This window comes from Oncorhynchus masou, chromosome 25, assembly GCF_036934945.1.
Source record: "Oncorhynchus masou masou isolate Uvic2021 chromosome 25, UVic_Omas_1.1, whole genome shotgun sequence".
Lineage (NCBI taxonomy): Eukaryota > Metazoa > Chordata > Actinopteri > Salmoniformes > Salmonidae > Oncorhynchus > Oncorhynchus masou.
This window is the reverse complement of record NC_088236.1, coordinates 35,999,258-36,024,831: the sequence shown is the minus strand read 5'-3', so window position 1 is coordinate 36,024,831 and position 25,574 is coordinate 35,999,258. Positions and strand designations below refer to the sequence as shown.

Here is a 25,574-nt window from a genome sequence, read left to right as displayed (position 1 = left end):
ATTGAATCCATTTTAAATTCAGGCTGTAACACAACAACATTTTGTTAAAAGTCAAGGGGTGTGAATACTTTCTAAAGGCACTTTGTGTTTTGATTGAAATTGAGAAAAGGTTAAAAAAAAGTTTTGTTTGAAGGTTCTGAGTCTGTATTTAAGAAGCATATGAATAGACAATAATACAAGTTATTTAAAGGAAGCTCTATCCAACTAAAATAAAAATTCATAAGAACGTCAACACATGATGAAAAAAGAAAATCCTAAAATACACACATTCTTTAACCATTTTTTTATGAAAAAAAAACTGTGGAATGGATGCTCAGATATAATCTACTAAAATAAATGCCTTTATTTCATCCAAATGTATAAATCCAGTCCGAAATACAGAATTTAGACTAACTGTAAAAAATAATATATAATAACTACTTTGAGACACTTAATATGGTCCCCCTTGGCTTATTTTTCATGATCTGAAAAGCAAAACAGATCCTAGATCAGCACTCATGGTCTTGGCTACATTGTAAATGTGGGTGCAGAAGTATGCAGCATGTAAACAAGATGAGTGAAGTGATGATGAATAACCCAGTTACCAGGAAGCATGGAATGCCTAATAGAACATACTGCCATGGTTATATACTGAAAAAATAAGACATAATAGAGCTTCCCTGGTGGTACATAGGATAAAATACTTGGCCTCATAACCAAACTTTGCAGGTTCAAAGCTCACATGTGGAGATTGTCAAAATATGAAGTATATAGGTGTATGTGTATGATGCAAATGCTGTTAAAATGTCATGTGAATGAAATTAAAATACAATGTGTCCTAGATCAGCAACAACATTGTTCTCAAATGTTAAACCTAAAACACATATGCTATGAATGTCATAAAAACGGACTTATTTGGAAATTGTGTGACAATGTACAACATTGTGGGATTGTTCTGTGCAATGCAAACAAGAATATTCTTATAACATCCCTAACAACTCCAATAACTTAATTAAATGTTCTGGGAACCTTTTAAAGAACTAAAACCAGGTGTTCTGTCAACATTCTTACAATATTATTGGAATGTCTTGTGCAACTTAATTTTTTAGACATTGTATGAATGCCATCACAACTGAGCATATTCTGTGTTTTGGGAACCTATCTATTGTATTGTACCCACACTGTTCCCACAACCTAATTAAATGTTCCGGGAAGCTTTTAAAGAACTCAGAAAGGCTGTTCTGTCAACATTCTTGCAATATTTTGCACCCTGATACAAACACTATCTGAATTTCAGCACAACCGGACAGTTTTAATGTTTCTGTGAACATTCTTGTAACATCAGGTGAATGTTTTTTTCACCCTAAAAGAAAAATTGTAGAATCATCCGCACAACTGGACAGTTTTTGTGTTTTGGGAACATATCTTTTGTGATGTCCCCACAATATTCCCACCAGACTGTTCCCACAACGAAAGATTCTGGGAAACTTTTAAAGAACAGATGAAATGGGTTCTAGGAACGATCTTGCAACATCAGGTGAATGTTTTTGCACCCTAAAAGAAACATTGTAGAATCATCCGCACAACTGCACAATTTTTGTGTTATGAGAACATTTGCCACAACGTAACAAATGTTCTGAGAACTTTCACAGAACCAATTTTGGTTTGGTGGGTTTGCTCTGAATGGAGGGAAAGGCTCTTTGTGTGTCTTTGAGAAGCAGTGAATTGAAACAGTGTGCACTGAGTGAAGCTGATGAAGAGAGAGCCAGTCCTGAGAGGTACATGTAGATGCCTGGCAGGCAAGTGTGTGTGTGTGTGTGTGTGTGTGTGTGTGTGTGTGTGTGTGTGTGTGTGTGTGTGTGTGTGTGTGTGTACAAGTGTGTGTACAAGTGTGTGTACAAGTGTGTGCGTGTGTACAAGTGTGTGTACAAGTGGGTGCGTGTGTGGGTGCGCGCGTGCGTGCATGAGTGCACTTCTGCGCATTTGTCTGTGTGAATGCATGTACGTGTGTGTCAAGAAATGTGCTGCCTAGTTGGGTGTGTATTGAATTAGTCTTTTTATTCAGTTTTCTTACCCTGCATTTCCAAAGGGTCTGCCAAAAATACTGTATGAATGAAAACCCACTCGAGCCTGCTCGTTCATCATTTGAGAGACTTATTGTGCTGTCATTGTGACCCATTACAGGGACTGGTGAAGGACCTAGTAATAGGCTAAGTGATTTTATGAGCCAATGTCATAGGCACAAGTCTTATATTGTTTTCCAGGAATGCATTTTCCCCTTAAATGGCAACAAACTACATTTGCACTTAAAACATATTCTTTAATCTTCTGTTATTTTACATACAAATTGCATCCTGGGCGATGCATTTATCATTGCTCATATCCACCCTGTTCCTAAATGAAAAATGTATCTGAAATGAATAATGGATCTCTTGCTAGTATAATTTTATGTTACTTGAAAATAGTTCAGGTTTCTTCCCATGCATTATTTTCCAAATGTTCTTCCTAGTTGCCTGGAAGAGGTTCTGATTTGGGAGGAGATGCTATGAAGGAAATACCAATGAAGTGTAGAGATGAGGATTTTAGAAAGAGAAAGCTCCTCATAAATAAGTCTGCAGGGAAGTTTGCAATCTTCTCTGTCTGCCATCATGACCCTGGTTGTGGTCCTCCGTTCTACAGTATTTTGTAATGGTGTTTTGGGATGTTTCTGTTGTGTATAGGAAGCTTCTGGATGTGTACTTAGTCATACATAATAGGGTTGTGGATGGTTATTCACAGGTGGCTTATAGATGGTAGAGCTGGGATGGGCGGTTGTCCTTTGGGAGGCTATAGGTGGGCAGTGTAGTGTGAAGTTGGCAGAGTTTGGGTTCAGTACCCTGGCCCTGTGTCTTTATCTCTAATTACATGGTGGAGCTTGGTGAGATTGGGCAGAACTCTAAAGCCCTGTAGATATATCTGCAGGGACAAGGTGTTCTGGTGCTCCAGCCCCCACAGTGTTCCAGGCAGCAGGCAGAGAGGCAGATACCAAGGTCTGGCAGTGTGAAGCAGAACCAGACCTCGTCATGCTATAATCCCACCACAGACGTTCTCTCCAGGGACCAGGGTTGGTGTTCCTTCCTCTCCTCTACGGGTCTACGGCCTGGCTGCCTGGCGTACTCTACCGAGAAGCCTGCTGAGGCGCTGGGAGAGGCAGCCCGCTCTGTCGTGCTCTAGTTGTTATTGTCAGTTTTGTCGTCCCTAAAGTTTCCAGCGTATCCTAGGAGACGTCCTGACACTCAGTTGCAGATGGGAGCCAGTGGACCATGGCAGTTTGTGTCACATTGTGTATTGAAATTCACAGTTGGAATGAAATATGAAACAAATATGTTATTATACTTATCTTCTTCCGAATTCACTCGTCTATCATTTACCTTCAACACCTCCCTCCTGCTTTCATCTCAACCTTGGCAGGATAATGTGATGATATACATGATTTGTCTGAGACATTGTGAAGGTCAATTTCTTTTACTCAGGCTGGGTACAGCTAATAGCAATGTCTACAGTGATGCTGCTGGTTAATTTACTTGTTGACTATTAACTGACTGGTCCAATTTACAGTAATAACAATAATTGCTTCTTGAAAAAGAGGGCATTTTTGTCCTCTGCTGTGATGATGATGATGATGTTTGGCTTCGCCATAAAGAAGAACAGAGAACCTTCCTCAGCACAAATGAAGAGGGCAAGTTTAATCTGTAAAAATCTATAAGAGGACGCATGTTGGGTCAACAGCCCCGGTGTTTGATGGGTAAACGGACAGTTAAATGGATGAAAGACATTCATCTTTCTGTAGGCAAATTGGTCTGCTAGAGCTGGACTAATTGATTGATTGTGTGACTTGCTGATACAATCAAAGCTACGGCCTGATTTATGGCGATAAATCGATTGATTAATAAGGTTTTCTGTGATGGAGGGGCGACCCTGCGATGACGGTGAAGAGTGGGGGAAAGACACCTGCAAGCCATACATCCATCTTGGAGCCGACAGGCATGTGGGTTTAGTGTGGTAATGAGAGCATCCCAGATCTCCCTGCTGACATTTACAAAGAGCTTGCTGCCTTTGACCCGCTCCCTAGATTAACCTGCACTTGCTCACATAAGCACATTTGATATTAAAAAGATAGAGAGGGACAGATGGGGGTGAAGTGTGAAAATAATTAAGTGTGACTTTTTCGGTTCACCGTTTGCATACATCGTTAGGGGAAGACAAAAAATCTATTGCACATTCCAGAGTAAATCAAAACAAATATCTTCAGCGGGGTAATACGTGTTCTATTGTTGACTCTCTCCACATTACATTTAGCTGGGTGTTTAAATGCTGATTTACAGCAAGATGGAGTCCATTCCCTCCACTTGCCTGTCTGCCTGTTCGGAATATGAAATAGAAGTTAAACACTGTGAATCTCCAGTGTGGAGAGGAGGGTTCTGGACGTGTGGGCAGTGTAGCATCAAATAGATTGTGTTTTCTCCCGTGTAAACGCCTAATGTGTGCCGAGTGCTATGACACAGATGAATGTAAAGAATTTGCTGTAAAGACTTTACGGCCCTTTTGAGAGACATGGCTGGGAACTGGCTGTGTGGAACCCAATCCACAACCCCCGGCACACACACACACACAAACACAGTACAGTACACACACACACACACACACACACACACACACACACACACACACACACACACACACACACACACACACACACACACACACACACACACACACACACACACACACACACACACACACACACACACGTACACACACACACATGCATACATACATACATACATACAGTGGGGCAAAAAAGTATTTAGTCAGCCACCAATTGTGCAAGTTCTCCCACTTAAAAAGATGAGAGAGGCCTGTAATTTTCATCATAGGTACACTTCAACTATGACAGACAAAATGAGAAAAAAAATCCATAAAATCACATTGTAGGATTTTAATGAATTTATTTGCAAATTATGGTGGAAAATAAGTATTTGGTCACCTACAAACAAGCAAGATTTCCGGCTCGTACAGACCTGTAACTTTTTCTTTAAGAGGCTCCTCTGTCCTCCACTCGTTACCTGTAATGGCACCTGTTTGAACTTGTTATCAGTATAAAAGACACCTGTCCACAACCTCAAACAGTCACACTCCAAACTCCACTATGGCCAAGACCAAAGAGCTGTCAAAGGACACCAGAAACAAAATTGTAGACCTGCACCAGGCTGGGAAGACTGAATCTGCAATAGGTAAGCAGCTTGGTTTGAAGAAATCAACTGTGGGAGCAATTATTAGGAAATGGAAGACATACAAGACCACTGATAATTTCCCTCGATCTGGGGCTCCACGCAAGATCTCACCCCGGGGGGTCAAAATGATGACAAGAACGGTGAGCAAAAATCCCAGAACCACACGGGGGGACCTAGTGAATGACCTGCAGAGAGCTGGGACCAAAGTAACAAAGCCTACCATCAGTAACACACTATGCCGCCAGGGACTCAAATCCTGCAGTGCCAGACGTGTCCCCCTGCTTAAGCCAGCACATGTCCAGGCCCGTCTGTAGTTTGCTAGAGAGCATTTGGATGATCCAGAAGAAGTTTGGGAGAATGTCATATGGTCAGATGAAACCAAAATATAACTTTTTGGGAAAACTCAACTCGTCGTGTTTGGAGGACAAAGAATGCTGAGTTGCATCCAAAGAACACAATACCTACTGTGAAACATGGGTGTGGAAACATCATGCTTTGGGGCTGTTTTTCTGCAAAGGGACCAGGACGACTGATCCGTGTAAAGGAAAGAATGAATGGGGCCATGTATTGTGAGATTTTGAGTGAAAACCTCCTTCCATCAGCAAGGGCATTGAAGATGAAACGTGGCTGGGTCTTTCAGCATGACAATGATCCCAAACACACCACCCGGGCAACGAAGGAGTGGCTTCGTAAGAAGCATTTCAAGGTCCTGGAGTGGCTTGGCCAGTCTCCAGATCTCAACCCCATAGAAAATCTTTGGAGGGAGTTGAAAGTCTGTGTTGCCCAGCAACAGCCCCAAAACATCACTGCTCTAGAGGAGATCTGCATGGAGGAATGGGCCAAAATACCAGCAACAGTTTGTGAAAACCTTGTGAAGACTTAAAGAAAACGTTTGACCTCTGTCATTGCCAACAAAGGGTATATAACAAAGTATTGAGAAAAGCTTTTGTTATTGACCAAATACTTATTTTCCACCATAATTTGCAAATAAATAAATTAAAAATCCTACAACGTGATTTTCTGGAATTTTTTTTCTAATTTTGTCCGTCATAGTTGATGTGTACCTATGATGAAAATTACAGGCCTCTCTCATCTTTTTAAGTGGGAGAACTTGCACAATTGGTGGCTAACTAAATACTGTTTTGCCCCACTGTACATACATACATACATACATACATACATACATACATACATACATACATACATACATACATACATACATACATACATACATACATACATACAGTGGGGCAAAAAGGTATTTAGGCAAGTTCTCCTACTTAAAAAGATGAGAGAGGCCTGTAATTTTCATCATAGGTACACCTCAACTATGACAGAGAAAAAGAGATTTTCTTTCCAGAAAATCACATTGTAGGATTTTTTAGGAATTTATTTGCAAATTATGGTGGAAAATAAGTATTTGGTCACCTACAAACAAGCAAGATTTCTGGCTCTCACAGACCTGTAACTTCTTCTATAAGAGGCTCCTCTGTCCTCCACTCGTTACCTGTATTAATGGCACCTTAATGGCACTTTCTCATTTTGTCTGTCATAGTTGAAGTGTACCTATCATGAAAATTACAGGCCTCTCTCATCTTTTTAAGTGGGAGAACTTGCACAATTGGTGGCTGACTAAATACTTTTTTGCCCCACTGTACATACATACACTGAGTGGACAACACATTAGGAACTTCCTGATATTGATTTGAACCCCCTTTTGCCCTCAGAACATCCTCAATTTGTCTGTGCATGGACTCTACAAGGTGACTACAGTGTTCCACAAGGATGCTGGCCCATTTGGACTCCAATGCTTCCCACAGTTGGGTCAAGTTGGCTGGATGTCCTTTGGGTGGTGAATCATTCTTGATACACATGGGTAACTGTTGAGTGTGAAAAAGCCAGCAACGTTGCAGTTCTTGACACACTCAAACCGCTGCGCCTGACACCTACTACCATACCCAGTTCAAAGGCACTTAAATATTTTGTCTTGCCCATTCAGCCTTTGAATAACACACATACTGTACATAATCCACATCTCAAGGCTTCAACATCCTTCTTTAACCTGTCTCCTCTCCTTCATCTACATTGATTGAAGTGGATTTAAGAAGTGACATCAATACGGGGATCATAGCTTTCACCTGGATTCACCTGGTAGGTCTATGTCATTGAATGAGCCGGTGCTCCTAATGTTTCGTACAGTCAGTGTATATACACACGCACACGTGCACACACACGTGGACACACAGACATACACACGTACACACATACACCTCTTGAAGAAGAGCAGCTAAAACAAACTGTTAAGACGAGTCTGGACGTCAGAGATGTTTTTTATTTGCTGTGAGTCAGAAATGGCTGCTCTGGGGATGTGCGGCATCTTACAAAAAAAACACTTTGCCCTCCCTGAGATCAGTACAGTACTGTACAGTATGTACTGAAGAGTAAGCTGCACTGGGTGGCTCTTTTTCCACTATTTTCTTTGATACAGGAAGTTATTTTCATTTAGGCCGACATGATGAAAGTTACTGTGTTCACCAAAGCAATCTACTATGCTATCGCAAGTCTATAAATAGTTTCCCCATTGCAAATCTCACAAAGAAATCCCATTCATGTGTAAATTGTCATTACAAATGGCTGTTCGCATTTCACAGTATGATAACTTGTCTGCTGGGTCTTGCAGCATTTGACAGCAGCACTCGAAGTTTTCCTCCGCTTGTTGTCAGCCCAGGTTGTATTCCCACTCTCACCGTTCTATTTAAATACATTTATTTCTGGGAGAGAGGGAGACGGGGTGAGAGAGGGAAAAGGGAGCCTCTTTCTCTCAGACAGGTGGCCTGGTTCATGTCGCCGGACCCCCAGGGGCCCCTGGAACAGAGTGTGAGAGAGAGAGGAGGGACTAGTCTCTCAGCGATAGCGCTACACAGGTGGCGTGAAATGTGAAATGCAGCCATCTCTCCTCACCTGAAATATTCAGATTCTTCCAGTGGCGGCGCTTTGATCTTCCTGCAATCGACAAGGGGAAATGGAGGGAATAGGGGGAAGAAAACAACAAAAACAAGAGGAAGATCAGCACACCTGAGAACCAACAGATTGTTTATTCTGTCTTAAGAAAATGTCAATCGCAGGTTGTCTATGTTGCACTGCTCCTCTATAGTTGTTTTTGGTGAAAAGTGGGCCAACGTGGTGATGATGGTGATGACTCGATTTGTACAACTTTACCAAGTGTTCTCTTCTCCTCACGCTGAAATGAGTGGTTGGTTTCTGACAAAGAAACAGTCCATCGCAGTCCATTCAAAGGAAAAAAATCATTGTAGAGCATCATTAATTATTTATATATACTGTTTGTGTCTGTGTATATATATATATGTATGTGTGTGTATGTATGTATATATATATATATATATATATATTTATTGATTTATTTATCTATTGATTGATTTATTTAACGTTTTTATCCTGAGACATTGAGAGTCAAATCTTTTATCATTCACATCCAGTCACTATTTTACCTGCTGGCCTGTTGAGGTTATAATGTTTTCACTCAGGTTTCAACCTGCCGGCTTGCTGATGAATCCAGGGAACATCTAATCAGTCAGTGGCCATGTATTACAGTATGACAAGACATTCTGATTGTAACCACAGACTTGGAGATGACGAGAACAATGGCCTGGCTTAATGATGATAAATAAGCTCTTCTAATTGGCCATTCATTTAGAATGTCCATTCATAGATAGATGTTTGAAGGTTGTAATTGGAGGACATTTAAATACATCCCTATGATTCCTTTTAGATTCAGTGGAGGGGCTATGTTAGGGCTGTAGTTTTTATTTGTTTGAATTTTGAAGGTGCTGAGCCGAGCTAGGTTCTTTGTATTAAGAAGACCATATTGGTCATGTGTTTTCCTGTGTTATCAGTGGTTGTGTGTGCATGCTTGCGCATGTGTTTAAAATGAGAGAGAACCGTTGACTGGCCGATGTGCTTTGGTGCATCAGGCGCTAAAAGTCCCTAAATGAAGCTGGGTACGACTAATAATGTCTGACAACACCAGTCACACCTTTTGCTGATGGCTGTAACGCTCACGCGCCTCTCATCCCCTTTGTGAGATTTGGCTGTTTGAAGACAGCCTGACTGACTGGGGATTAATTATTGTGGATGATTTATCAGGTTTACTAGTCCAAGGTTTAGAAAGGTGTCAAAATAAAATGAGATTTTCAGAGTTGAGCCTACACAAACTGTACAGCACCACCAATTTCTAATTTGTATGTACTGTACTACTAGCTGCACAGTGGACACTGGTACCAATTACTACCTTGTTTTTATTTATATTTTATTTTACCTTTATTTAACCAGGTAGGCTAGTTGAGAACAAGTTCTCATTTTACAACTGTGACCTGGCCAAGATAAAGCAAAGCAGTTTGACATATACAACAACACAGAGTTGCACATGGAATAAACAAACATACAGTCAATAATACCGTAGAAAAAGTATATATACAGTGTGTGCAAATGAGGTAAGATAAGGGAGGGAAGGCAATAAATAGGCCATGGTGGCGAAGTAATTACAATATACCAATTAAACACTGGAGTGATAGATGTGCAGAAGATGAATGTGCAAGTAGAGATACTGTGGTGTAAAGGAGCAAGATAAATAAATAAAAACAGTATGGGGATGAGGTAGTTGGATGGGCTATTTACAGATTGGCTATGTACGGATGCAATGATCTGTGAGCTGCTATGACAGCTGGTGCTAAAAGCTAGTGAGGGAGATACAAGTCTCCAGCTTCAGTGATTTTTGCAGTTCGTACCAGTCATTGGCAGCAGAGAACTGGAAGGAAAGGCAGCCAAAGGAGGAATCGGCTTTGTTGGTGACCAGTGAGATACACCTGCTGGAGCGCGTGCTATGGGTGGGTGCTGCTATGGTGAACAGTGAGCTGAGATAAGGCGGGGCTTTACCTAGTAAAGACTTGTAGATGACCTGGAGCCAGTGGGCTTTGCGGTGATTATGAAGTGAGGGCCAGACAACGAGAGCGTACAGGTCGCAGTGGTGTCTGAACACACTGGACACTCTGGTACCAATCACTAGCTTATGGTCTGAACACACTGGACACTCTGGTACCAATCACTAGCTTATGGTCTGAACACACTGGACACTCTGGTACCAATCACTAGCTTATGGTCTGAACACACTGGACACTCTGGTACCAATCACTACCTCATGGTCTGAACACACTGGACACTCTGGTACCAATCACTAGCTTATGGTCTGAACACAGTGGACACTCTGGTACCAATCACTACCTCATGGTCTGAACACAGTGGAGAGTGGATTCGTGGAAAGGAGAGCAGCTCCTGCCAAGCTGAGTGAACAGAGAGGTACTATAGTAGACAGTGGTCTAGAGATGTAGAGAGAGAGACAGATGCAGGGAGGAAGCAGCCAGGTGATAGCTGCCCCCCCCCAGGCCCCCCATGCCTACCCTGTCAGAGTGTGTTTGGGGGAGGTTGAAGTTCCCAGGGCCAGGTCACAGAGGTCAGTCAACAGCCCCTCCCTCCCGGCTCCCTCTATGTCTGCAAGTCTGGACCAACCATCCACAAGAAGCTGCTTGCCTGTCGGTCAGTCGGTTGGTCGGGTCAGCCCAGGGAGAGAAGCCAGATAAGGGATCATCTTCCATCTTTCATATGGACAGAAGCCAGCCAGGCGTGGCTCGGCCTGCCCTGAACCCCCTCTCCCTCCCCAGCCTTGTTTTTCTTTTTTCTCCGCCCCTCAGCGGCTGGGGGGTGCCAGTAATAACGTTGAGACCAGACTAGACTGCAGTGATCGGGGCCATTGATTGTGGTGATTTGATTTATTGATCGATCCCCCTCTCAAATGTGGCGTCTGAGATGCAGGGCTAATCTGAGACGTCTACGGACTCTGGTGTCTTACAGAGAATAGGAGGTGATAAGGAATGTATGAAAGGAAACTACACTCATCTGAATCACACACTGGCCCCTGTGCTGCCTTGCTACGACCACTGTGTGCATGTGTCTGTGTTTGTGTGTGTGCTCTTTTGTGTGTGAGCTTGCATGCAGTGTGTGTATGTGTGTGCTTGATTCTCTCTTGGTGTGCGTATGCAGTGGGGGTTGTGATGTAGTAAAGTCACCAGGCAGAACAGAGTGGATCTATAAATTGATGGAATTCAAAGCCTCCAGCATCGATTACCATTATAACAAACAGCAGCACACAGAATGTCTGATTATTTTTAGACAAAGATTCTGTGCTCTCAGCAGCAATTCTGCTGATACTGTCGCACTTTCAGACATCTGCCTATGATTGCAATTAGATGGGATACAAAAAGAAAAAGAATATCTCCATTTGCATTTTCCCCTCTTTCCTCCCTGCCCGATTCTTTTCCTATTTAATTTGTGCTGTCCAAGCCCAAGCTCAGTCTAACTTATATATCGTAGTCATTTTTTTACCAGTTGTCAAAATCTTCCACCATGTTTTGTCTTTGTGGAAGGCCAAAAAACTGCGTACAACCACAGACGTAATCAAGAGGAGTAGCTTTAATGAATCAATGTCAAATGTAGACTGCTGTTCTACAATATAGTAGCTTCACATTTTTACTGTCGTTACTGTTGTTGTATGTATTTTGTGTATCGACTGTGTTTATAGACTAACGTCAGTGGATGTAAATGATTTGGAGTGGGATTGATGGACTAACAAGCGTTAATAAATATTCATACTATTTCTAATGGCTAACATCAATGCTGGCAATGGTCCAATAGGGATTTGTTTCATAACATTGTCGATATATTCTAGTACCAAACACATTATATTCCGGAGATCATCTCTCCACTGCTTTGTTATCACCATTACCCAACATTTCTCTTGTCTTGTTTATCCTCTCCCTCCGTTGGGTCCAATGAGACCACTCCCTGCAGTCTTTTCTGCAACACAACACACATATGCATAAATACCTGACCCGCTCAATGCTGTGTGACTGGCTGTCTGTCAAGACATGTGATGGCTCCTCCACAGACGCTGTTCTCAGCAGGGCCCAGCCTGGGCCTCCCCATCACTCCCTCCCTCAGGACCGGCCTGCTCAGCATCCCCCTTACCCCCCCCCCCCTCCTCCTCCAAATACACCCCCTCCCTACACCTCCCCACCCCAGCGACAGCTCCGCCCTCCCCAGAGGAAACTCATCAATTACGGCTGGATGTTTGACTGGCAGAGGCTTAATGACAGGAGCTCGGTATTGACCCGACTGCCACATACTGAAAATTCGGTCCCGATCGCCTTTTTTAAAACCTGTCAAACGATTACTGGGAAATTCTTCTCTGCCTAGGGAATGGAACTTGCTTACTCCCCCTATTTTCAATGTAGGCAATCAGGAGTATAGGACCTCTAGATTTGTGTGTGTTGTTGTTGTTTTGGATTCTCCATGCAGATATAAGCTTAGCATCATGGAGATGGATAAGTGAATCTTATCAGAGATCTCAAAGTTGCCCAAAGCTCAAGTTGGAATGGATCAGATTTGATTAGTGCGGTGAAAATCTGGAAGAGACTTGAAGTACACTATGTTTTAGAGTTGCTCCATCATCCGTCTCTTCAAGAAAACCAAACAGGCACACAAAATGTTCTGCTTCAGTTCCCTTCAAGAAAGTGGACAGACACCAGGTTTTATTTGATGTGTTGTTGCCCAGCCTTTTCAGAAAGGCCAGGGAACTAGCTATTGTTGTTTTACTCCCATGGGAGTATTCACTGTTCTCATTGCTGAAGTCACTTACAACTGAATGGAAACGGAAGTCTGTTCCCTCACTGGTATATGTAGGATGCAATCAAAAGAAATGCTCTGCTATGATGCCATTTGATACGTTTTTAGAAGTGTTACATTCCTTGTCCAACACTGTAGACTGATGCTTCCACTTTTGCAATTAGTTAACATGGAGAGGACTTTGAGCATACTGCAAACACTGTACTATACACTCTACTTACAAATTACCCACATAACTACCATGTAAATACTATACATATGTTGTTGGACTGTTCATGTGAAGCAGGACCAGAAATTGTTGTCAAATTGACTAAATGAGGCATCAATATGATTTGCTTTACTTTACAGCCTCTTTGTCAATGAAGCAAAGCACTGGGCAATTCAGAATCAGCACTATAATCCACACAAAGCCACTTCTACCAGGATTCTCTCTCAGACAAATTAGCTGGTGGTCTAGAGCTGCTTGAATCTGTTGGAGGTTAGCCCACTCCTCACAGCCAAGTCCCAAATCTCAGAAAAATCCAATTCTAGATGTGGTAGAAAAGCTGACTGACGAACAGTGACTAAGTTTGTAGGAGTGCAGGCAGTAGGGAAACAAATAGGAATATGTTTCTTAAAATACAATGCTTTGGTTTTGCCGTAAACATCAGGATTCCCAATCTCCAATCTGCCTCTTAAAAGTATTCACGCCCCTTGACTTTTTCCATATTTTGTTGCATTACAGGCTGCACTTAAATTGGATTAAATTGATATTTTGTGTCACTGGCTTACACACAATACCCCATGTCGAAGTGGAATTATGTTCTTAGAATTATTTAACATTTTATTTAAAAAATGAAAAGCTGAAATATCTTTAGTCAATAAATATTCAACCCCTTTGATATGGCAAGACTAAATAAGTTCAGGAGTAAACATTTGCTTAATAACAAGTTTCATAATAAGTTGCACGGACTCACTCTTTGTGCAATAATAGTGTTTAACATGATTTTTGAATGACTGCCTCATCTCTGTACCCCACATATACAATAATCTGTAAGGTCCCGAAGTCGAGCAGTGAATTTCAAACAGATTCAACCACAAAGATCAGGGAGGTTTTCCAATACTTCGCAAAGAAGGGCACTTATTGGTAGATGGGTAAAAATACAAAAACAGACATTGAATATCACTTTGAGCATGATGAAGTTATTAATTACACTTTGGATGGTGTATCAATACACCCAGTCACTATAAAGATGCATGTGTCCTTCCTAACTCAGTTGTCGGAGAGGAAGGAAACTACTCAAGGATTTCACCATGAGGCCAATGGTGACTTTAAAACAGTTACAGAGTTTAAGGGCTGTGACAGGAGAAAACTGAGGATGGATCAACAACATTGTAGTTACTCCACAAAACTAACCTAAATAGCATAGTGAAAAGAAGGAAGTCTGTACAGAATAAAAATATTCCAAAACATGCATTCTGTTTGCAATAATCACTAAAGTAAAACTGCAAAAAATGTGGCATAGAAATTAACTTTATGTCCTAAATACAAAGTGTTATGTTTGGGACAAATCCAACACAACACATCACTGAGTACCACTCTCCATATTTTCAAGCATGGTGGTGGCTGCATCATGTTATGGGTATGCTTGTCATTGGCAAGGACTATGGAGTTTTTTTTGGATAAAAATAAACGGAATATAGCTAAGCACAGGCAAAATCCTAGAGGAAAACCTGGTTCAGCCTGCTTCCCAACAGAAACTGGGAAACAAATTCACCTTTCAGCAGGACAATGACCTAAAACACAAAGCCAAATATAAATATTGTCTGGTAATGATCAACAACCAACTTGACAGAGCTTGATGAATTTTACAAATAATAATGTGCAAATATTGTGAAATCCAGGTGTGCTAAGATCTTGGAGACTTACCCGGAAAGACTCTCAGCTGTAATCACTGCCAAAGGTGATTCTAACATGTATTGACTCAGGGGGTTGAATACTTACTGTATGTACTGTAAATGAAATATTATTGTATTTAATTTTCAATAAATTTACAGACGTTTCTAAAAACTTGTTTTCACTTAGTCACTATGGGGTAATAGTGTGTTGATGGATGAAAAAAATATATTTAATCCATTTTGTATTCAGCTTGTAACACAACAAAATGTGGAATACGTCAAGGGGTATGACTGCTTTCTGAAGGCCCTGTAGTTACGTTAGAAAGGGATGGGCCAAGGGGGGTGTAATCCATTCGGACTCTTGGAGAAAGTCCTGAGGCAAAGGACTGTTTTGAACAAAGGCATAATTGTCACCAAGGGATATCAAATACGACTCGTCAATGGGAGCATTCTGTCGCTGGTTTTGGAGAGAGAAAGATGGCCTCTTTTCAAGGACCAATACAGGAATCTAATTACATCAAGATGTGATCAAATTGAAGGGTTAAAATGCCTTCACTGGGAATAAGTAGAATAAGTTAAATGTTTCAGATATGGAACTGGAGTTTTATCCCTAGGTTTTCACTCTCTTTTTTGGCTCGTGATAATTTATTAAATTGCCTTTAAGTAAGACTGGAGATTAATTAAAACACAGTCAATTGAATTTTCCAGCATATATAAATTCACTGTGGTAATTGAATCCCCCACTCCAGTTTTATATTGTATGCCAGCAGTTACAAGGGAATACCTTCATCAAATAAAACCAGTCCAAGAGGAGAGGAAAAGAGATGGGATTGAAGAGGGACAAACGGTGTTTGCCTCAGTGGAGATTTGTACTCTTGGAAGATTTGAGATGTGGGTTTTTGTTGGAGCTGGAAATTGGATGATTGATCAGTTGAATTTGTGGATGGCATGTGGTATGGTGAGGCTAGTATAAATCGCTTTGGATGTTGATAGGGTGGAGTTTTAGTTCTAACAACATGCAAGTACTGTATCACCAGGTATTGAAGGATCTATTTGATATCATATATTCAAACAATATGAATTGTTACACTAGGGAAAGGGGATACCCGGTCAGTGGCCCAACTGAATGCATTCAACCAAAATGTGTCTTCTGCATTTAATCCAACCCCTCTGAATTAGAGGTGCAGGGGGCTGCCTTAATCAACTTTTTCCAGAGAGTTATTGTTGGGGATTAACTGCATTGCTCAAGGGCAGAACGGCAGATTTTTCCACCTTTTCGGCTCTGGGATTTGAACCAGCAACCTTTCGGCTACTGGGCCAATGCTCTGAACCGTTAGGCTACCTGCTAATGGGGAACATTTTAGTGACAAAATTTGCACCGACGGTTATGGATGAAGATCGTCATGAAGATAAAATAACCACTCATAACCTGGCATTAACATACCGCTCCAACAGATCCACAGATGATGCAATCTCTGTTGCACTCCACACTGCCCTTTCACACCTGGACAAAAGGAACACCTATGTGAGAATGTTATTCATTGAATACAATTCAGCGTTCAACACCATAGTGCCCTCAAAGCTCATCACTAAGCTAAGGTTCCTGGGACTAAACACCTCCCTCTGAAACTGGATCCTGGACTAGCTGATGGACTGCCCCCAGGTGGTAAGGGTAGGCAACAACACATCTGCCACGCTGATCCTCAACCTCAGGGGTGCGTGCTCAGTCCCCTCCTGTACTCCCTGTTCACCCATGATTGAATGGCCAGGCATGACTCCAACACCATCATTAAGTTTGCAGACGACACAGTAGTGGTAGGCCTGATCACCGACAACAATGAGACAGCCTATAGGGAGGAAGTCAGAGACCTGGTCGTGTGGTGCCAGGATAACAACCTCTAACTCAATGTGATCAAGACAAAGGAGATGATTGTGGACTACAGAAAAAGGAGAACAGAGCATGCCCCCATTCTCATTGACGGGGCTGTAGTGGAGCAGATTGAGAGCTTCAAGTTCCTTGGTGTCCACATCAACAACAAACTATCATGGTCCAAACACACTAAGACAGTTGTGAAGAGGGCACAACAAAGCCTATTCCCCCTCAGGAGACTGAAAAGATTTGGCATGGATCCTCAAATCCTGAAAACGTTCTACAGCTGCACCACCGAGAACATCCTGACTGGTTGCATCACTGCCTGGTATGGCAACTGCTCGGCCTCTGACCGCAGGATACTACAGAGGGTAGTGTGTACGGCCCAGTACATCACTGGGGCCAAGCTTCCTGCCGTCCAGTACCTCTATACCAGGCGGTGTCAGAGGAAGGCCCTAAAAATTGTCAAAGACTCCAGCCACCCATGTCATAGACTGTTCTCTCTGCTACTGCATGTCAAGCGTTACCGGAGCGCCAAGTCTAGGTCCAAAAGGCTTCTTAACAGCTTCTACCCCCCAAGTTATAAGACTCCTGAACAGTTAATCAAATGGCTACCCAGACTATTTGCATTGCCCCCCCCCCTTCTACACTGCTGCTACTCTCTGTTTATTATCTATGCATAGTCACCTTACCTCTACCTACATATTACCTCAATTACCTCGACTAACCCGTGCCCGCACATTGACTCTGTACCAATACTCCCTGTATATAGCCTCACTACTGTTATTTTATTGTTGCTCCTTAATTATTTGGTTTCTTTTTCTTCCAGATTATTTGAGTAAATACTTCAACTTTTTTTCTTAACGGCATTGTTGGTTAAGGGCTTGTATTCAGCATTTCACTGTGCGTACTACACCTGTTGTATACGGTGATTGTGACAAATAAGATTTGATTTCAAGTTGTTTTCTCTTAATGTCAGTTGAGAGGCCATGACAATGATGTTGTTGTTTTGGCTCTCTACTCCAATCACTTTGGATTACCATGTTGGAGTCACTTTTATTGTAAATAAGAATAGAATATGTTTCTAAACACTTCTACGTTAATGTGGATGCTAGAATGATTACGGATAATCCTGAATAAACCGTGAGTAATAATGAGTGAGAAAGTTACAGAGGCATAACAGCATACCCCCAAAATATGCTAACCTCCCCTGTTATTGTAATGGTGAGAGATTAACAGGGTATGATATTTGTGTAATTGTTCACGATTCATGTTGGTCTATCCGTAATCATGGTTGCATCCATGGTGTTTAGAAACATATTCTATTCTTATTTACAATACAATCTACTCCAAAATGACACAATACATTATTTACCATTCATTTCAATTGGGCACTACATTTTCTTAAACACCACCAAAACAAACAGCAAATGCATCCAACAAGTTTGTGGAATCACAGACTTGATGTAATCATGCCGCGCTAGGAATATGAGACCAAATACTAAACTGACTACTTTAATACACATACTGTATACACTACATGGCCAAAAGTTAAACATCTCATTCCAAAATCATGGACATTAATATGGAGTTGGTCCCCCCTTTGCTGCTATAACCACCCTCCTGGGAAGGCTTTCAACTAGATGTTGGAACATTGCTGTGGGGACTTGCTTCCACACAAGAGCATTAGTGAGGTCGGGCACTGATGTTGGGCAATTAGCCATAGCTCGATGTTGGCGTTCCAATATATCCCAAAGTATGGTTTTCGATGGGGTTGAGGTCAGGGCTCTGTGCAGGCCAGTCAAATTCTTCCACACCGATCTCAACAAACCATTTCTGTATGGACCTTGCTTTGTGCACAGGGGCATTGTCATGGTAGAAACAGGAAAGGGCCTTCCCCATACTTCCCCTGGACTGCCAGAAGGTTAAGCATGATTCATCACTCCAGAGAATGCGTTTCCACTGCTCCCTAGTCCAATTAGAACAAACTTTATACCACTCCAGCCGAGGCTTGGCATTGTGCATGGTGATGTTAGGCTTGTGTGCGGCTGCTCGGCCATGGAAACCCATTACATGAAGCTCCCGATGAACAGTTATTGTGCTGGCGTTGCTTCCAGAGGCAGTTTGTAACTCGGTTGAGGACAACCGTTTCAGCACTCGGCGGACCCGTTCTGTGAGCTTGTGTGGCCTACCACTTTGCGGCAGAGCCATTGTTGCTCCTAGATGTTTCCACTTCACAAAAACAGCACTTACAGTTGAACAGGGCAACTCCAGCAGGGCAGAAATTTGACAAACTGACTTGTTGGAAAGGTGGCATCCTATGACAGTGCCACATTGAAAGTCACTAAGCTCTTCAGTACGGGCCATTCTACTGCCAATGTTTGTCTATTGAGACTGCATGGCGGTGTGCTCAATTTTATACATCTGTCAACAATGGGTGTGGCTGAAATAGCCAAATCCACTCATTTGAAGAGGTGTCCACATACTTTTATGTAGTGTAAGTGAATCTGTCCCAATAATTTTGGTCCCCTAAAATGGGTGGACTATGTACAAAAAGTGCTGTAATTTCGAAACAGTTCACCCGATAAGGATGAAAATACCCTAAAATTAAAGCTGACAGTCTGCACTTTAACCTCCATAGTCATTATAATTTCAAATCCAAAGTGCTATTCAAATGGTTATTATGGCTGGCTTTAACTGTCGTCTAAACTTCCATGACCGTCCCAGCCCTACCTGACATCAATGTAAAGATGTAGGAAGGCAGTGGGAGAGAGATTTGAATAAGGAAGAGGCTTCACTGTTATCTGTGTTTATTGTGGCAGAAAGAACGGACAGTGCTTTGTGTTTGAATCTTGTCTGGGCTTGAAATCAGCTCCTCGTTTCTCCAGGAAGCTCTGTATTTGTTTATAAGGGTATTTGTCAGGATATTGGGTCCTTCCCACGTGACTCTGCCTTGTTTTTCCTTGTTCTCTCCTCTCTCTTTCTCCACACTCTCTCTCTCTCTCTCTCTCTTTCTCCACTCTCTCTCTCTCTCTCTCGTCTCTCTCTCTCGTCACTCTCTCTCTCTCTCTCTCTCTCTCTCTCTCTCTCTCTCTCTCTCTCGTCACTCTCTCTCTCTCTCCCCACTCTCTCTCACTGGAGTTCCATGGTTGTTGCAAGCGTATTGATTATTTCAAATACTGATTATCTAAAAGGCTTTCAGCTACTGTAGGCATTGGATTTATTTTGGCTTAATTATTTATGGGCCAGGGCTTGCAGTAAGTATTACCGCTATAAGATCATGAAGGATTACATTGTTAATATTCAGCAGTGTATTTTTATTTATGTCAACTTTAAGCTGCACTGTATGACTGTTGGCAGCCTCTCTAAGTGCTGTCTCTCTCTGCCTCTCTTTTTCTAACTCTCTCTCTTTGTCTGTGTTTATAGAGGGAGCTAAACTCAATAGCGTCTGAGCTGGCGGGGCGACAGGAAGAGAGCGAGCACTCCCACAAGCACCTGGTGGAGCTGAGCCGGGAGTTCAAGAGAAATGTTCCGGAGGTGAGTGCCCCCCCCCCCCTGCCCCTTTCACCCTCCAACCCCGTGCCTTCTCTCAACCCTGCCATGAGTTCTGCGTGTCATTCGGCTCGTCTCCGCTCTACTAGGCAGACTGACTTTCTCAGTCTCTGGCAGTGTTTGAGCCCCGCTTACCTAAAATATGTGCCTGTAACTTTGTATTTATTTTTCAAATCTGCTTTAGTGTATATCATTGGCGCACAATGCTTGGGACAAGTCAGTCATTACCCCACCCCCCTCCTCCAGGTCTGCTAAGGTTTAATTGAGACCCTGTGGCCTATAGCTAGGTGTTGTTTAAGGTCAGGGTTCCTGGGTTCTCCCAGTCAGACTACTGAGCCCCTATCCCTGTGTGAGACTGTGCTGTAATCTTGTCAGTATAGTACAGGTGCAGAAGGCAGGATCAGGCTGTCACCACAGGCAGACCAATCTCCTTACCGGGGGCTAACTGAGAGCCAGGAGGAAGGGAGCGGCTGGAGTTTGTACAAGCTGGAAATCCCCACTTACAGACTCTCACTCAAACTCCTCAGCTTTTCCCAATTTATAACACCTCCCTCCCTCCTCATCTTCCTCCCTCCCTCACACTTCAGCCCAAACCAGAGATGTTGCTTCTTCTGCTGGAATTTGTGCTAAAGTAAAATACATCTGGGATCAAACAGCATTTGACATTTGACAGTTGTCCATTAGACATTTGACAGTTGTCCATTAGACATTTGACAGTTGTCCATTAGACATTTGACAGTTGTCCATTAGACATTTGACAGTTGTCCACTAGACATTTGACAGTTGTCCACTAGACATTTGACAGTTGTCCACTAGACATTTGACAGTTGTCCATTAGACATTTGACAGTTGTCCATTAGACATTTGACAGTTGTCCATTAGACATTTGACAGTTGTCCGTTAGACATTTGACAGGTGTTCGTTAGACATTTGGCAGTTGTTCGTTAAAATGGTCCATAACAAGTATAAGCATGTTCAATGCTATTGAGACAAATTACAATACAAAGTGCAGTAGTTGTCTTTCCCGGTCCTCACCAGGGCAATTGGCTTCTAATGTCTCAAAAATGGTAAGCGTTTGTTCTGTTTGTCTGTTATTCAGGAAGTCCGGGAGATGGTGGCTCCTGTCCTCAAGAGTTTCCAAGCTCAGGTGAGTCTACTTCTCCTTGTCCATGTGTTGCCAGTGGGGCTTTGACGTGATTTAGAGAAACTTGACCACTACATTCTGACACAAAACAACTCAGCACATGAAACTGTGGCCTTGGATGGATGATAGGGTGGGTCCGGGATAGAAATTCATGTGTAAGGACCCCGTTTTCATGTTACACTTCATCTGATCCTTATTGACTGGTATCGTCTCTGTCAAAGTGGAGTAGCTCTCTATCTGCCATTAGATGATCAGATATCTGGCTACTCATATTCTCTTCCCTGAGACAAGCCCTCATTTCCTGTTTTGGATTGTGCATTCTCAGTGCCCTCTCTGACGTGGCCATATTGAAAAAGTCATCTGATACCTACCAAGGCTCTGCTCTAGCCATTAAACCAAGGTCATAAATCACATTTGTGAGCTACGTTATGGTCCACAAAGCAGAGGCATATTGAAGTGATACCGCAAATAATGTTTCCAGTCTACCTCTCTCTCCTCAACTAACCTGAAAGCTGAGTCACAAAATATGATAACACTCTGCATGGATTTTCTGGTCCTCATGTGTGATCATAGTCTACGTGTTTTTTTAAGTGGTTTGTAATTATCTAGGCCAAAATGACCGTCTGTTTTGTCTGAAGTCATTGCTGATATGCGAGGTTGGTGCCAATGTCAATTAAATGACTGTAACTGCAAATGCAGAGACATCAAAATACTGTATCTAATGTGCCCTGATGTATCTTTATTGTGCTAACATGAACCTAGGGGATTCATTTGAGCACTATTGATGTTTAACAACTGGGAGCAAAGATGTTTGGTAAGTAAATAAAGTAGGTAGCTGATAATTAAGGAGGCCTCTGTTTTGAAGGAAGAAAGGTATCAATGCTTCCACTAGAAGTGTTTGTAGGGGGGGGGGGGGGTTGTAGAACGACTATGAAACAGCCAACTCTAGTGACTTTTTAAAAGGACATTCTTCCCATTGTATAATACAGTTTTGGGGTTTGGGTCCCCAAAGCTCCCTTGCCCCCAGATAGCACATATGAACACGTCATAAGCCAGGTAGCCAAACCTAAGCGGGCAGGTTTGGCTACCTCACTGGCACAAATGACTAAAGAACCTTTAGAATGATGTTGAACTCAGACAGAGCTAAATCACCTTTATAAATTACACGGACAGATTATTGAAAGTATGTTTGGTAGAAATGCTATGATGTGGGGGCACTAATTTTGAATGCAGAAACACTGAAAGGTCTGCACTTCTACTTTGGATAACTCTCATCAAAGTGCAGATTTTAAAGTAAAATGTACTAGCTACTTACTGTATATACAGTCATTCTCAGCTATTTTCAGAAGGGACATTTTTTGCCAGAAAAAGTATGCATCATCATAAATAAAACCCCTGGTGTTTTCTGATACACTTTGACCTTCCTGCTTAATGTCAAACAGCTTGTGGAGGCTTGTGAACTTTACCCACCAGTAATCTGCCAGGCCTGCGAGTAAAGCTGTGGGAGTTATACCTGCTGCTTCATGTGAGAAGCACAGTAAATAGGACTTGTAATTGCAGGAGCTTGTTTGGCTGTGTGTTTTGGGATACACTAAAGCTCCTCTACAGCTGCACCGAACAGGTGGTGTATGAGTCACAAGCGTGTGTGTGTGTCTATATTTGAGAGATCTGCTCCCCCCTCCTCGCCCGGGGCTGTGGCCCAGAGGAGTCCCTTTTGGTATTTGGACCCTCATCATGGCACTTTTAAAAGAGAAGTTTCTCCCTTTGAAGTGTTTGCGACATGACAGGCTCTATTTCTTTTCTGTTTCATTTCAATGTACCCCTCCTACTTTCTCTCTCATCCCTCGTCCGATCTCGTCTTCTAATTATCGTTAACCAGGCGACTGATTAGAAACACGTCGACGGCGACCTAGTTTTCTCAGAGCTGAAGCACCAGAAAGGGTTAATCCCAGAGCTGGTGGCTGTCATTGGTCGCTTCCCTCCTTCTTCTCCTTCGTTCCTCTTTTCTTTCTTTCCCTGGAAGTTTGCTAATGAGGTCCCGTCAGAGCTTGGGAGAGGTGTTAATTTGGCCTTGTGAAGTGGGAAGGAGATTAAGGACAGTGAGGAGCTGAGTTTACGGCTTAAAATACACCGCTGTCCTTATTAATCCACTGGGCCCTGGGAGACCAGCGTTTTTGGTTTTATAATGAACACTGTCTTATAATGAAGGTAATTTTAATAAAATGTACTGCAGAGACAGATGAGATGGTACGTGTCTCCATGGTCTCCGGCACACCTTTGGGGCTGGGGGATATGAGTTATTTCTCAAATAACCGATCGCAGGAGAGAGAGGCCTGTTGAACTGGGCCTGAGCCTCGTTTAGCGCCATGTGCCGCTCACACAACTTTCACACAACATTCCCTTGCCATCTGACTATACGGTATTGCAGTCTCCACCAAGCCTACATGGGATCCAAGATGCAATTTACACCTCGCTCTCATTTTAGAGTGTAAATCCCCCATAAGACTCACCTTCTCAACAAAAAACTGTGATGGAATTCTGGAATCCGTTGCCTGTGGATTCCTGTGAGGCTATGTTCTTCTTCATACAGCTAGATACTGTAGATACAAGACACTGTAGATACTGGCTTTGAATTGTTGGGGATGTCAGGCCCAAATGAACCAGTCATCAAATTTTCCCCTCTTCTCTTGATGTCGTTTGGTAACTCAGAGTAAGAAAACAGCAGCCCAAGACCCTAATTAAGGAAACTTGCTTTACAATAATCCGAGGAGTAATTTAGCATGCACAATGAGAGTTGTGGTGCTTGCTTTGCGCAGATGGAGAATCTGATAAATAGTTTGTAACGTGTAATTAGCTTCTCTGCCGGTTACATACCATTAACCCCTCGAGCTCAGGAATCATTATTGGCCCTCATTATCAGCCAGAAAGGTACAATCGAGCTGACTAGACGTCAAAACATCAAACAGCTATTAACGCAATGCCGACTGAGGGTTGGATGGGCGACACCTGTTTTCTAACTGTGCCATCTCTTACCCTGAGGTTGTGGTGATGATATGTGGAGTAAATGTTGATCATTCTCTAGGAGTAAGGAGTAGGCTATGCAATGTAGTGCTCTTACAGAGAGGAGATAATCCTAAATCTCTTCTAGTCAATAGCAGATATATTGGTAGAATTCTGTACAGGTGTATATTGGCAACTTGATCACCCGGGTAGGTGCTACACCGACATCAAGGGTTTTACTGGTAAGTGGTGAAGAAATGACAGCCGTTCATAAAGCCATCTCTATTAGGAATCTAGGAATTCATATCTGCTTATCATGTTACACATGTGTTTTTATCCAAGCACCATTAATTACCATGTTATGAATGTGAATTTCAATACCTTTCCAATCAAGGCATATAGGTACTTCAGACGTCTGCAGAGACACCGGTCTATCAGGCGATATGAGACCGATGTCCTGCAGAGACACCGGTCTATCAGGCGATATGAGACCGATGTCCTTCAGAGACACCGGTCTATCAGGCGATATGAGACCGATGTCCTTCAGAGACACCGGTCTATCAGGCGATATGAGACCGATGTCCTTCAGAGACACCGGTCTATCAGGCGATATGAGACCGATGTCCTGCAGAGACACCGGTCTATCAGGCGATATGAGACCGAAGTCCTTCAGAGACACCGGTCTATCAGGCGATATGAGACCGATGTCCTTCAGAGACACCGGTCTTTCAGGCGATATGAGACCGATGTCCTTCAGAGACACCGGTCTATCAGGCGATATGAGACCGATGTCCTTCAGAGACACCGGTCTATCAGGCGATATGAGACCGATGTCCTTCAGAGACACCGGTCTATCAGGCGATATGAGACCGATGTCCTGCAGAGACACCGGTCTATCAGCCTCCTGTTGCAGACCTGCACATAAACCCTGAGCCCAGAGCCTGAACCCAGAACCTGAACCCAGAACCTGAACCCATACAGAGCAGAGCGGGCAGCACTGCTGCTAGCCAGGTAGAGACTCAGACACACACTCTTTGATCATCCATCGAGAGGAGACCAGTCCTTCCTCTTTTTGATGAATTCCTGAAGGAAATGATCATTCGTCTTGAATGTATAAATATGT

General features: G+C 42.7%; 1 protein-coding gene across 1 annotated transcript in view; it reads left to right on the top strand.

The window, feature by feature from the left end:
• LOC135514214 (homeobox protein cut-like 2) overlaps window positions 1-25,574 on the top strand; it is a 128,486-nt gene that overhangs the window by 38,466 nt on the left and 64,446 nt on the right. The window contains 2 exon segments of the mRNA XM_064937530.1: window positions 20,182-20,292; window positions 21,407-21,454. Coding sequence (XP_064793602.1) covers window positions 20,182-20,292; window positions 21,407-21,454 — 159 coding nt within the window.